Here is a 15,019-nt window from a genome sequence, read left to right as displayed (position 1 = left end):
GAGGGTGTGCTTCCATACACCTATGATAATTGTGCATCTCAGGGGTGGTCATACGTTCAGGAGATACACTGCTGTGGCTCACTGAGGCTTTTGCAGCTGCATCATGTAGACAGTGAAGTCCCATTGAATGGTCTCCATTTACTGTATCAAATGCCTCAGCAGTTGGTCTTTCACACAAAGCTCATTGAAGACTAACTTCTCTGATGGTAGCAACCTTACGAGGAGTTCAAGAGTAATCATGCACTTGGTATGGTAGCAAGTACTCAGCCTCATGAAAGGAACTACTAATAAAGATGTTGTTCATGGAAACTTCAAATTGTTGAATTTTCCACTGAGTATGCAGAGTTTTGTAAATGCACTAATTATCTCAAGTTTAACCATGGGTGGGGTGAAATCATGCACACCTCATTGAGCCATACATCATATTTGAATACTTGGTGATTAGATTAGATTACTTATAGTGTGGAAACAGGCCCTTCGGCCCAACAAGTCCACACCGACCCGCCGAAGCGCAACCCACCCATTACCCCTTACCTAACACTACGGGCAATTTAGCGTGGCCAATTCACCTGACCCGCACATCTTTGGACTGTGGGAAGAAACCGGAGCACCCAGAGGAAACCCACGCGGACACAGGGAGAACGTGCAAAGTCCACACAGTCAGTCGCCTGAGGTGGGAATTGAACCTGGGTCTCAGGCGCTGTGAGGCAGTAGTGCTAACCACTGTGCTTAAAAGGGCAAACACTAAACACTTAAATATTTGCTAAGGCCAAATTCAATGCAATGAGACTATCCAAACTGGGAAATGTATGATGAGTTCAGTGGTGTTGAATAGCAGTTAAAAATAGAACCGGTTTACATTCCAAAGAACAAAGAGACTACTTGGTTTCCAGCCCCACCAAAAAGACAGCCACGAAGGGAATAGCCAACATAAAAAATAAAAAAGTGCACAGAAACGCAAAAGTCTGGTAATGAAAAAAGAATGAGACAAAAAACCTTGCAGATGCCAGATTCATTCCTCTCATTGACCAACCAGCTCATACCCTCTGTCTGTCTTCACCTATTCCCATTTCACCACCCTGTTCCCAACACAACCCTTACCTGCAGCTCCCCTTACACCCAATCCCAGTCCTGAAAATGGGTTACACCTGAAACATCAACTCCTCCACCTCCTGATGCAGCCTGACTTGCAGTCTTTCCAGGTGAAAGAAATGTTCACCCGCCTCTCTTCCAACCTAGTAATCTCAACATCAGGGAGGCCAAATGTAAACTTAGGAACGGGTCACTAAGCATCTCAGCTGAGCCCGACCGGACCTCCCAGTTTCCAATCATTTTAATTCCCCTTCCCAACATGACCGTCCTTGGCCTCCTCCATCACCAAAATAAATCAAACTGCAAATTGAAAGAACACTACCTTATCCTCTACCTAGGCAGCCTATAGTCCGGAGAACTCAACATTGAGTTCTCCAATTTAAAATAATCTCCCTTACTCAGACACCCTCCCCACCCTCCTAACAGATTCATTCTTCTGACTGAGCAACCAGGTTGTACCCTCTACCTGTCTTCATCTATCCCCACTTCACCCCACCGCCCCCACCATCCCCCTTCCACCACACCCAGTCCTGAAGGACCACACCAGAAATGTCATCTTCTCCACCTCCTGCTTGGCTTGCACTGGAAAAGGAATAGCAAACAGTAATTTATTTATGGCAGGTATTTTGATGTTCACAAACCTTGCATCAAGAGCATTAATGTCCAATGTTTGTTTATGTACTGCCAGAATTAGAGACTTACAAAGAGAGCTTTGAGAACTTAACCATCCCAAAGATGGGAATTACAACTTGCTTTCTTGTGTCGATTCAAGTTCATCATGGCCATGCGTTCTACTTGATCCACATTTTCAGGCTAGATGGTATCAAAAGGTTGCGTTTGGTTTAAGGGAATCATGCATCTTCAGCAGTAGTACTGCGGGATGCGGTTGCATTCATCCTAGTTTTTTTTTAAAAAGAAACTTTTCTGCTCAAATTGCTGTAGCTTCTAGAAGACAAAAGGGACGAGCCTGTCAATATTACAATTGCAAAAGTAGATCCATGGAGCTGCAGATTCAATAGCTGAGTTCTAGTTGTCCTTTAACTCAGTAGGTATATACAATCCTGGACAAAAATCATGAATAGTCCAGGGTTGTTTGGTGGTACCATTCATCTGCTTTCCCTTACTCCCCCAGCATTTCCCATAGATATATTACCTGAAAAAGGAACTAGAAATTTCAAGTTGGTCAGTTGATAAAAAATACATCTGACAAAGACAAGTTTAGTAATCAAAACTAGCCACAATTTCTAACAGTTCAGGCTTCCAGATTTTCCAGTGATGCATTTTTCTAGTGTCCCTGTAACTTTGAGATAATCTAAAATGTTTCAACCTATCCATCTAACTGAAGTGGTTAGATTGAACAACACTAACAAAAACCTTGCAGGTGGTGGTAAAAACATTGATACTAAATTTTGTATTTGCTGCAACACAATTAGGCCAGTTACTGAAATGAAGTCCAACTGTAAACATGTGGGGAGAAAGGTAAATTTCCTTTTCCAATCTGATGAGGTGCTGAATCAAATTTCAGTGTCATTGTTTGGGCAGAAAATAGAACAAACCAATTAAATCTCAATTCCTTTGTAACATTAAGGATAGAATCCTCTGCCAGAACTTAAATTAATAACCTGCTTGAATTTAAAAAAATGTAGACTCAACTTCTAGTTTTGGAAGAGTTTAACTGAAGGATCAGCTTCCATGCCATACAGCACTCAGATGCTGAAATTTGAATTAAATATCTGAGATGAATACTGTTGGGCTAGGTTAAGTTTTCGTGACAGTCAGTGGTTACACTTATCTGGCTCAGTAGTCTTAGGAAAGACATTTGGCATCCTTACTTGGTCAGGTCTGAGAGATTCCAGGCCACAACAGTGTGGTTGACTCAACTGCACTCTGGATAATTAGGAAACAGACAATAAGTTTAGTGCCCGCCTAACCAGAAACACCCAGATCCCTGGACAAATTTTCATAAAGGGAAATTTCATTGTCTCGAGGATAAGGAGACAATGCCATTGCTGCAGTCAAAGCTGAAGTTGCAGATGCAAAAGTGACCTGTCTGTCTTCCATCCCATCTATCCAACCCTCCTGACCTCATTTTTACCCTCCATCCATCCATCCATCTTTTGCACACTCAGCTACCTTTTCCCCCAGACCCACCCACTTCTCTCTCCACTAGAGGGTTCTAGTGTTGTTCCTAAAAGGGCCTTGCCCAAATTGTTGATTTTCCTGCTCCTTGGACCTCCACCCAGCTGCAAAAAAAAAGTCAGGTTTAGAAATCTTGAGGGGGAAATAAAGTGAAGTAGTTTACAGCATTTGCCAGATAACCTGTGTCAGTCACACTATTGGATTCAGAACAATTCAAATCTGACAAAAAAGGATTTTCCCACCTTGCAAAGTATTTCTGATTGTGCAGTCATAACACATCTTACAGCATAAAACACTGGCTGTTGGGACAAATGGGTCAGGAGAACTGTTAGAGTGGGCCTCTCCACCACAGTATTAGAACACTAAGTAATGAGAATTTTCTCCATTTCCTAAATGGAGTTGGTTACTTTGAATCCTGGCACATGTTTCAGTTTACACCACTGTTCATTATATTGCTTTTGTTACAAGTTAACCTTTGAAAGTGAAAGATATGGAAGTCACATCCTAAAAGTGTACAATAGATTAGAACAAGATCAAATTGGAGAGGAGATTCTCTCCTCTCCCACACATTCTCAAATTCTGAATAGTTTCTAAAATCAACCTGTAGAGAAATTTTGGGTAAGAGATGTATACTACACATTCTGGAGATAATACTAAGATCTCCTGGCTCAAGTTAAGAAACCATCACTGCAAAGTTGCCAAACTCGAATGAGCTGACATTTGGTTCAGTGCAAATTAGTCAGCCACTAGTAATTTTGTTGACAGGTAGTTTGGTTGCAAGAGGCATCATATCCAATCTAAAATGTTGCTAAAAGTAGTTTGAACTGGAAGCCAGCTGAAGGGATAAGCAACAGGATCAAGGTCACTTTCTCAGCCCAAGAGCATGATAGCCATTTTCTCATTAAAATCAGTCAGCACCAAAAGCAGCAACTGCTTCACTGATCCTACCCACTTCAATACTCAGAGCTCTTGGCACATGGTTCCCCTACCTCTGGGCCAGGTGGTCGAGATTCAAGTCTCTTTCCTTAGACAATGATTGAACAGGTTGACTAAAGAGATACAAACACTGATTCAATATGGATCAGTGAAACTGAAGCAAAACAGCTACCAGTGGAACTGAAACCATCCAAATTAAATAATGCTTAATAGGACTGACTTGCCTTTCCCAAGAATCATGTAAACTTTCAATTCAAGTAAGATTTGCACCGCATCCACCTTAAACATTCACTTAGTGTCCAGACAATCTGGACGAGATAGCACAGCAACTCACCGAGATTCTTTCAACAGCACTTTCCAAACCTATTATCTACCTGTACTCTTTAGAGCAGGCCAGCAGCTGCATTGGAAAACCAAGTCACACCACCTTGACTGTAATTAGCATTCATTGTTGCTGGATCAAACCTCTGGATTTCTTTAGAAGTCATATCTATACTGGCTGGATTGCAGTAACTGAATCAGAGATGGGAGATTGGCAACAAGTGATGGCCCAGTGTCTCCCACATACTATGAAAAGGATTACATTTAGCCTTTCAAAAGGGTCTCCTGGCTATAATGGGTAGTGATCTGAGAAACATTTGTGCAGCTTGCTGCATCACAAGTGCATATTCATAAGGTCCTATTCCATTCTTGAATTGAAGACATGAGGCTCCAATGTCTAAATTTCATATCTGAACAAAGGAAAACAGTTTCAATTTGACAGGACATCTACAATATTGAGAATAAAGTGAGGACTGCAGATGTTGGAGTACCAGAGTTGAAAAGTGTGGTCCTCCTCAGATGCTGCCTGGCCTGTGTTTATCCAGCACCACATCTTTCAACTACAATATTGATGCTTTTTGCTTTATGTAGAATAACTGTTTGAAGACAGTAAAGTATGTGACCCATTAATTGTACATTTCAGATCACTCACATGGAAACTCATCAGGAAAGGATAGCCACAATTTGTACATTAAAGTTGGAGAATTTCACACCATCCCAACATGTTAACACCAGTTAATCCAAAACAGTTGTAAATAGATTTTTGGCAGCTCCATCACAACATCTGCCAAAAACAAGATACAAGCATGCAAATGTGTAGCATCAAGTTGCAGCAGTGTTCAATTCACCCTTCAGTAAAGATGGATAAAATTTACAGGCTGTCAACTAAATTTCTCAGATTAAATGTATTGTATTCAACATAGACATTTCAGTGAAACATTGGCAATGCTCACTCAGCTAGAGGAACCTCTGACATGATTGCAAGGTCCCAATTATTGAATGCCAGATAACTTAGTTTAGCCAATTAACCAAATGAAATACTGCCTGCCCATGTCCTTCAGATAGAGGATCCTCTATGTGTATTCTAGATTGTCTAAAGCATAATCTGTACGCTGTTTAAAGTAATGTACAAAAAGTGAAAATCCACTGAAATTCCAGATTAAGACATTTGGGTGAAGTTTTTATCAGTTACTTTGCATGAAACACTGCAATACTACAAGCTAGCAGCAAAATCAGTTACAGAAGGCAGCTGTTAAACTAAAATTGAATCAGAATTGCAACAGTGGACATTTTCACCCTTTGAATTCTACAACTTCACAATCAGTGACATGAAGGAATTACCCAACATGCAACAGAAACTTCATTCTTCAGTACCAGATTCAATGAGAAGAGTCCACCGACAAGACAGCAATCATTTACAGTCTTTTATTTTTCTTTAGTTACAGTAATTTAAAAAGATCAGTTGGATGAAGCAATTTAGACCCAGCAGTATGGAATGACAATAAGTTGAGAATGATTGTGGTCACTTCATAACCCAAACCAGAAGATACCAGATGGGTCCCCATAAATAGGTGTAACTTTTAACAGTCCATGAATGTACAAGATATGTTACAAGTACAACACTGGTGCACATAACATTGACATCTGACCATTTAGACAAACTTCTTGAATTCATCATACAAGACCAGCACAAAAGCACCACCCATGCCTCTGAGCACATTGGACCAGGCACCCTTGAAGAAAGCTCTGCCACCCTCATCCCGAAAGATCTTCCTCCAGCAGTCAACTGTTCCTTTGTACATGATATCAGCTGAAAGTAGAAAATTATTTTGGTCATTTCTTCCTACATCAACTGCAAAATTATAAAAAACACTCCCAGCAATTAAATTTTATACTGGTATAACTGAAGAGAAGTAAATTCAATAAGCACTTGCACAAGGATGATCAATATTTACAGTCTAAGCCCACAGAATCTACTTATGCATCAGTATGATCAACTAAAGCCTTTTGGAAAAAAGAATCCCTTCAGGCCTACCACAAGCATTTTGTAGAGCTGTAAGGAAGCAAAGTTGACTTCTGGTTGATAGTTCTTAGACATTTTATTATTAGGCCATACTTAGATTCCCTACAGTTATGGAAACAAGCTCTTCAGCCCAAGTCCACACCAATCCTCCGAAGCACAACCCACCCAGACTCATTCCCCTACATTTACCCCTGACTAATCCAACTAACACTTTGGGCAATTTAGCATGGCCAAGTCACCTAGCTGCACATCTTTGGATTGTGGAAGGAAACCAGAGCACCAAGAGGAAACCCATGCAGCAGAGAATGTGCAAACTCCAGAGTTTGCAGAGGCAGGAATTGAACCTGGGTCCCTGGTGCAATGAGGCAGCAGTGCTAACCACAGCCACCATGTTGCCCCATTCTTTCACAGGGTTGAATATCCTGAGATTCCTTGAACACCACAGTGTATTTTGATATAGCACAGATTGCAATGGCTCAATAAAGCAGCTCCACAACCCCTTCAAGGGCAATTTGGAAGACAAACAGTTGAGCATTACCAGAGACATTAATAAATCAAAAGCACATCAAGTGTCAACCTACCTCCTTTCCGACCAGACTGCATCATCATACGACGACGAACTGTGTCAAATGGATAGGAAGTCACACCAGCAACAGCAGTCACTGTCTGAGCTATCATCCAACTGATCACAATGTGAGTGTTCTGAGGGTCAGGGAGCATTCCTAGGGACAAAAAAAGATAGTTCAATCACATCCTAAGCACTAGAGATGCAGGTCAAGTCAAACAGGCAAGTGTTTCAATACATACCTTTAGCAGTATCATAGATGCCGAAGTACGCAGCTCTGTAAATGATGATGCCTTGTACAGACACATTGAAGCCTTGGTACAGCCCCCTGAAGCCATCTGACTTGAAGATCTTGGTAAGACAGTTACCCAATCCCGTGAACTCCCGCTCTGTGGCAGATTTCCCAACATCAGCAGCCAGACGTGTTCGGGCAAAGTCAAGGGGGTAGACAAAGCAGAGTGATGTAGCACCAGCAGCACCACCAGAAGCCAGATTACCAGCAAAGTAACGCCAGAATTGTTTCTTGTCAATTCCACCAAGGAACATCTGCTTGTACACATCTTTGAAAGCAAAGTTCAGAGCCTGGGTGGGGAAGTATCTGATCACATTGGCCAAATTACCACGCCAAAAGGACAAGAAACCTTGCTCTCTCGGAATGCGTACAACACAGTCAATGATCCCCTTGTATTGCTGTTCAGCAGCAATCTGTTTGCTTGCATGTTGCACCTGTAATTGAGAAAAATTAATTAAGTCATGTCAAATCCAATTTCAAAATTGGAAAGACAGCCAAGCTTAAAATGCAGCTGTGGGACATGTCAAATTTAAAAAGCTGGAGAAATTTACATCTGGTAGCATTTGCTGAAGAGATGGGATTAATATTTCAAATCCAGTATAACTTCTCATTGGAAAGAGAAGAGTTGTACTGGCATCTTATTCAAGAGCTGATTGTGTGTTGCTGGTTAAAGCACAGCAGGTTAGGCAGCATCCAAGGAATAGGAAATTCGACGTTTCGAGCATAAGCCCTTCATCAGGAATGAGTGGGGCAAACATTAGAATATATAGTTACACCACAACAGGAAGGCTGGGTTTACTGGATGGACGACTTTGACCGACCCAGCAGAAGGTTATTGGACGACGGGCTTATTAAAATCTCAAAAGCTACATCATGGGCCTACTTCTAGGAGATTTGAAAGGCCAAAGACTACTTTTGTCCTTCCTCAAGTCAACCTTGAGAAGGTGAACGGTCTTTTTGACCGACTGCAGTCCCTGCTTACGTACAAAAGCGAAATCAAAAAGGTAATTAGAGGGTGGTGACCCAATGAAGGGAGAGGGGCTTCCAAGTGAATATCCTGGCATCTGCTTGTCTAGTTCAAGATTAGTTTGCAGAATTCCTACCAAAACAGAGTCCGAAGCTGCGGGCAAATCGCTCCTGCGGATGACCTTTCAAGGTAGAGCGACATTTGACGAGACACATTTGGGACAGAGAAAAAAAAGACAATCTCTGGTCCTCAAAAGGAGGTGAAACAAAGCCGGCCCTTCGAGCTAACATTCCGCCAAGGATAAACGCTTCCAAAGCAGTGGCGCTTTTACAGAATACAAAAGGAACCGGAGGACTCCGCAAACGCCCGCATAAAATGGGAGAGGGTTTTTTATTAAGTGCATGATGGCGGCATCTACTCGCGTGTGGAGTCGGGGCGGAACATCTCGGCGCAGAGACTTCAGAAAAAAAAAACTCCCAAGCCCCAAGAACACTTCCTGCAGCGTTAAACTAGCGCCACTACCGAACGGTAAAGAAAGAATAAACTCTTCACACTCCCTCTTCTTTCTCCCCCCCCCCAATAAAATCTTGCCCCAGATGTACGATGGGGGGGGGGGGGGGGGAGAAGGGGGAGAGAACTTCGCTCCGGATTGTACTCCCCGGGTTCGGGGATGCATTGGGGGCCTTCAGCTCCATCAGCGAACCCACAGCCAACAGGCCGCGTTCCTCCTTCTCCTTGTCACGACCTTGATTGCCTCCAGTCACATCCTCAACCTTCACAATTACTCCCCCCTCCCCCAAACAAAAAACAAAGCGAGAGAAGGCAATAAAACATTTGGAAGGGCCGGCGTTTCGATTCTATTGACCCCAGAACCAGATGCCCACCTTATGAACATTCAATGCCCCTCGTCCGCACTGTGGGAGCGGGGGTGCAAGGTGACATTTATTTGCTGCAGGGTAAATGCGGGAGGGGGGGGAGGAACAGAGGGTAAATGCGGGAGGGGGGGGAGGAACAGAGGGTAAATGCGGGAGGGGGGGTGAGGAACAGAGGGTAAATGCGGGAGGGGGGGTGAGGAACAGAGGGTAAATGCGGGAGGGGGGGTGAGGAACAGAGGGTAAATGCGGGAGGGGGGGTGAGGAACAGAGGGTAAATGCGGGAGGGGGGGGGGGGGGGTGAGGATAAGGAAGCACTGCTCCCATTTCGCATTTGCTCAGGGCCAGAAGGAGTGAGATGGGAACACAAGGCCCACAGGCATCCGGCTCCCTTTTTCAGTCGCTGGGAAGCGAACTGCAACCACAGTAAAACATTGTAGCAGCAACAACAACAAAAAGGCCAAAGCATCAGAGACTCGGCTGGATCTGCGCTAATGCAGGCAGTGAGGGGGCCCCGGAGACTGAATGGATTACAGTACCTGCAGCAGCAGCTTCACTCTCTCGATGGGAGCCACCGCTGTCTTGGAGATTGCAGCAGCCACGCCGCCAGCGAGGAAATCCTTGGCGAAACTTACAAGCTTGTCAGTTGCCATTTCCTGTCCTTCTTCCTGGTGAGTTTAAAATGCTTGCCTTTTTCTCCTCCCCTGTCCTGTAAATTTGATCCTGCTCTCCTGTTTCTCCCCCCCCCTCACCGACTTGCAAAAGACTTTACAGCAGAGCACAGACCCACTCTCTGAAGCTTCTGCCGGCGCCGATGAAATGGCCGAATTTGCGGCGGAAGTGAGGCTTTTATGCGGCGCAGCGCCGGCGCGTCTCCTCCCGGGGTGCGGTGTGACGCCGCTGATTGGCTACTACGGACGCCACCCGCTTTCTGATTGGGTGGCCCTGCTCCTGCCTGCTCTCTGATTGGCCAGCGTGGGCACTACCCGTTTTCCAATTGGGCAATCCCGGCGCCACCCGCTTTCCGATTGGATAGTCCTCCCTTCACCACCTCCGTCCGAAGTCCCCACTCTCTAATTGGACGGGGCTGGTGGACCCCGCCGTCTGATTGGCTGGACCGGGGAGCGCCTCTTCGACGGATTGGCTGCAAGTGGGGATCCCGCTAACTGATTGGATAGACGGTTGAGCCTTCTGTTATTTGATTGGTCAAGCAGCTTGGTATCTGATTGACTGGCGAGCCCCTAAAGGTGACAATGTCCCCTAAATGTAACCATGGGCTCCTCAGTAACCACCCGGAGCGGACTCTGTTGTTACACTGTTACACTGCAGTGAAAGGGAGAGAGAATCACTTCACAAAATCCTGAACGGTCACAGTATTATTGTTTATGAGTTGTGATTGGGAGGTGCTGGTGTTGGGACTGGGGTGTACAAAGTTAAAGATCACACAACACCAGGTTATAGTCCAACTGGTTTATGTGGAAGCACTAGCCTTTGAAGTCCTGCTCTATCATCAGGTGGTTGTAGGAGCAGCACTCCGAAAACTAGTGCTTCCAAATAAACCTGTTCGACTATAACCTGGTGTTGTGTGATTTTTAACATTATCATTCAGTTGCTTTTTCCTTAAATCATTTTATTTGTCCTGCATTGAACTGGACCGCTGTTTTTCTTAGTTTACTTCCAATGTGTTTCATGTAAACTTGGTGATTGTACAAAAGTAAACTATTAAAGGAACGTAAACTGCCATATGGAAATCAGAGTCAATTCACTGTCTTTGTTTTCAAGCTTTTGAATAAGACTTATGCTCTCTAACTTTTTTAGCCCCAACTTTAGCTCCAGTACAAGTGTTTTACATTTCAGGATCCATTTCCTTGTACCCATAATTAATTGACTCATATATTTGACAAGGTTACACTGGGTCTGCTACATCAAGAAATGTTCAAACCTTTTTCCTCTGGCAGATTCAGCATTGAATTGAATTTATTGTCACATGTACCGAGGCATAGTGAAAAGCTTTGTCTTGCGAGCAATACAGACAGATCACAGAGTCAAGTAGCATAGATAGGTAAACAGTGGTGAAAACAAAAACACAGGTACAGACGAATATTAAGCATTTGTGAGTCCATTCAGTAATCCAACAACAGTAGGATAGAAACTGTTACAAAACCGGCTGGTGGGTGTGTTCAGGCTTCTGTACCTTCTCCCCAATGGTAGAGGTTGTAGAAGAGCATTGCCAGGGTGGGATGGATCTTTGAGAATGCTGGCGGCCTTTCCTTGACAGCAGGCCTGTTCGATGGATTCTATAGATGGGAGGTTAGCCTTTGTGATTGCTCAGGCCGAGTTTACCATTCTCTGTTTCATGAAAGGGAAATTGTGTCTGAATAATTTATTAAAGTTTTGCCAGTAAGTCCCAAACAGATTGGATCAAAGGGAACCAGTAAGTGTGTTGTATTTGGACTTCCAGAACGCATTCAACAAGGTATCGCACAAAAGCTTGTCAGAAGATTAAAAGCCCAAGATATTGAAGATAGCATATTGGCATGGTAGAGAAATGGCTAATGGGCAAGAAACAGTGAGTTCTTTAAGAGGTTCTTTATCATGTTGGTGACCTGTGACCAATGAGGATCCGTGCTGGCACAACAACTGTGTACAATATATACTAATGGCTTGGAGGAAGGAAGCAAATGTGCTGGAGCCAAATTTGTGGACAACACAAAAATAGATGGAAAGGCAAGTTGAGAGAGGGATACAAAGAGTAGTTTACAGAGAAGTGGTGATAGGTAAGTGTGCAAACTGTTGGCAAATGGAATATGGTATGGAAAAATGTGAAGTTCTTCATTCTGGAAGGGAGAACAAAAGAACAGTATTGTTTAAATGTAGAAAAACTGCAGAAAGCTGCAACACACGGGGACTTGTACTTATGCACAAAACATAGAAAGCTAGTACACTGGTGCAGCAGGTAATTAGGACAACTGATGCAATGTTGGTCCTTATTTCAAGGCAGTTGGAGTATAAGAATAGGGTAGTCTTACTAGAATTATACAAGATGCTGGTGAAACCACACCTGGACCATTGTGAGCAGTTTTAGTGCCCTTATTGAAGGAAAGAAATCACCAACTGGAGGAGTTCAAAGAAAATTCACTAGTACAATCGCTGGTATGGAGGGATTGTCTTATGAGTAAAGGTTAAACATATTGGGTTTCTACTTGTTGGCATTTAGAAGAATGAGAAGTGATTTAATTGAAAAATATAGGATCCTTAAGGAGCTTGACAGGGTAAATACTGAGAGGATGTTTCCCCTCATAGGATGGTCTAAGACCAGAAGGCAGAGTTTCAGAATTAGAGGCATCTATTTAAGACTGAGTTGATAGAGAATTTTAGCTCTCGGAGTGTTATGAGTTTTTGGAACTCATAGAAAGCTAGTGAAGAGATTTTGGGACCCCTTGCAGAGATATTTGTATCATTGACAGCCATGAGGGGCAATGCCAGAAGACTGGATGGTGGCTAATGTTGTGTCATTGTTTAAGAAAGGCTGCAATGAGAAGCCAGGGAACTACACACCGGTGAGTCTGACGTCAGTGGTGGGTAAGTTGCTTGAGGGGATTATGAGAGATAGGGTTTACATAAGGAAGTTGAGCAATTCATCAACTTCACCAACACATTCCACCCTGACCTTAAATTTACCTGGACCATCTCTGACACCTCCCTCACCTTCCTGGACCTCTCCATCTCCATTAATGACGACCAATTTGACACCGACATTTTTTACAAACCCACCGACTCCCACAGCTACCTGGATTACACCTCTTCCCACCCTACCTCCTGCAAAAATGCAATCCCATATTCCAAATTCCTCCACCTCTGCTGTATCTGCTCACAGGAGGACCAGTTCAGTTCCACCACAGAACACACCAGATGGCCTCCTTCCTTATAGACCGCAATTTCCCTTCCCATGTGGTTAAAGATGCCCTCCAATGCATCTCGTCCACATCCCGCACCTCCACCCTCAGACCCTACCCCTCCAACCGTAACAAGGACAGAACCCCCTGGTGCTCACCTTCCACCCTACCAACCTTCGCATAAACCAAATCATCCGCTGACATTTCCGCCACCTCCAAACAGATCCCATCACCAGGGATATATTTCTCTCCCCACCCATTTCCACCTTCCGCAAAGGCCATTCCCTCTGTGGCTACCTGGTCAGGTCCACGCTCCCCCCCCCCAACAACCCACCCTCCCATCCTGGCACCTTCCCCTGCCACCGCAGGAATTGCAAAACCTGCACCCACACCTCCTCCCTCACCACCATCCAAGGCCCCAAAGGAGCCTTCCAAATCCATCAAAGTTTTACCTGCACATCCACTAATGTCATTTATCATATAGGCTGCTCCCGATGCGGTCTCCGCTACATTGGGTAGACTGGACGCCTCCTAGCAGAGCGCTTTAGGGAACATCTCTGGGACACCCACACCAATCAACCACACCAACTTGTGGCCCAACATTTCAACTCCCCCTTCCACTCAGCTGAGGACATGGAGGTCCTGGGCTTCCTTCACCGCCGCTCCCTCACCACCCGATGCCTGGAGGAAGAATGTCTCATCTTCTGCCTCAGAACACTTCAACCCCAGGGCATCAATGTGGACTTCACTAGTTTCCTCAATTCCCCTTCCCCCATCTCACCCCAGTTCCAAACTTCCAGCTCAGTACTGTCCCTATGACTTGTCCTACTTACCTATTTTCTTTCCACCTATCCACTCCACCCTCCTCTCTGACCTATCACCTTCATCTCCACCCCCATTCACCTATACTATTCTATTACTCATTACTCTATGCTACTTTTTCCGCACCCCCACCCTCCTCTCATTTATCTCTCCATCCTGCAGGCACTCTGCCTCTATTCCTGATGAAGGGCTTTTGCCCGAAAAGTCGATTTTCCTGCTCCTCGGATGCTGCCTGAACTGCTGTACTTTTTCAGCACCATTCTAACCCAGAACGCATTTAGAAAGGCAAGTTCAGTATTATGATGAGGATATGGGAAAAGATGTTGGTGCAATTACACCTACCTTCATAGAGAGTGGGTGCCTGTTACTCTTGCCCATAATTTTAAATCTATATTCACAATCATTATACCATTTGCAAATGATCATAAGTCACATGTCACCAGGTTATAGTTTAACAGTGCTGCTCCTTCTCCAGGTGAATTGAACGTTACCTGACGAAAGAGCAGCTCTCCAAAAGCTTGTGATTTCAAGCAAACCTTTACACTATAACCCGGTGTCATGTGACTTCTGACCTTGTCCACCCCAGTCCAACACTGGTACCTCCACACCTGGAAAAAGGAACAGCTTTTCCTTATATCCCTATCTAAACATTTCATAGAATCATAGAGACGTACAGCACGGAAACAGACCCTTCAGTCCAATTTGTCCATGCAGACCAGATATCCAAACCTAATCTAGTTCGATTTGCCAGTACTTAGCCCATATCCCTCTAAACCTTTCCTATTCATATATCCATCCAGATGCCTTTTATATGTTGCAATTGTATCAGCCTCCACCACTTCCTCTAGCAGCTCATTCCATACGTGCTTCACCCTCTGTGTGAAAACGTTGTCCTTTAGGTCCCTTTTACATCCTTCTCCCATTTTTTTTTGTTTATTTCAAAAATATACTTTATTCATAAAATATTTTGATGATCTGTACAATTGGTCATGCCATACATCTGTAAATATTCCATTTCTTGGTATACAGAGACAGAGTAATCATTCATATTTACAGGTCTGTGCAATTACGTATTTAGCTGATGCGTCAGCAGA

At 44.1% G+C, this 15,019-nt stretch overlaps 1 protein-coding gene across 1 annotated transcript; it reads right to left on the bottom strand.

Moving 5' to 3' along the window:
* Positions 1-5,897: 5,897 nt before the first annotated feature.
* Positions 5,898-10,041, bottom strand: slc25a5 (solute carrier family 25 member 5). The gene is made up of 4 exons (XM_060832428.1): positions 9,747-10,041; positions 7,319-7,802; positions 7,093-7,233; positions 5,898-6,298 (listed from the first exon to the last, which is right to left on the bottom strand). The coding sequence occupies exons 1-4, from the start codon at positions 9,858-9,860 to the stop codon at positions 6,141-6,143; spliced, it is 897 nt and encodes a 298-aa protein (XP_060688411.1). The 5' UTR covers positions 9,861-10,041; the 3' UTR covers positions 5,898-6,140.
* Between the last annotated feature and the right edge of the window lie 4,978 nt (positions 10,042-15,019).

The sequence above is a fragment of the Hemiscyllium ocellatum genome, chromosome 11 (assembly GCF_020745735.1).
Source record: "Hemiscyllium ocellatum isolate sHemOce1 chromosome 11, sHemOce1.pat.X.cur, whole genome shotgun sequence".
Taxonomy (NCBI): Eukaryota; Metazoa; Chordata; class Chondrichthyes; order Orectolobiformes; family Hemiscylliidae; genus Hemiscyllium; species Hemiscyllium ocellatum.
This window is presented reverse-complemented; position numbering and strand designations above follow the sequence as displayed.

Excerpts from the sequence above, each read along its gene's own strand:
- slc25a5 (XM_060832428.1), bottom strand. The coding sequence starts at position 9,860 with ATGGCAACTGACAAGCTTGTAAGTTTCGCCAAGGATTTCCTCGCTGGC. Across the intron at positions 7,234-7,318 it reads CATCTATGATACTGCTAAAG|GAATGCTCCCTGACCCTCAG; the intron begins GTATGTATTGAA and ends TTTTGTCCCTAG. Across the intron at positions 6,299-7,092 it reads GCAGTCTGGTCGGAAAGGAG|CTGATATCATGTACAAAGGA; the intron begins GTAGGTTGACAC and ends TTCTACTTTCAG.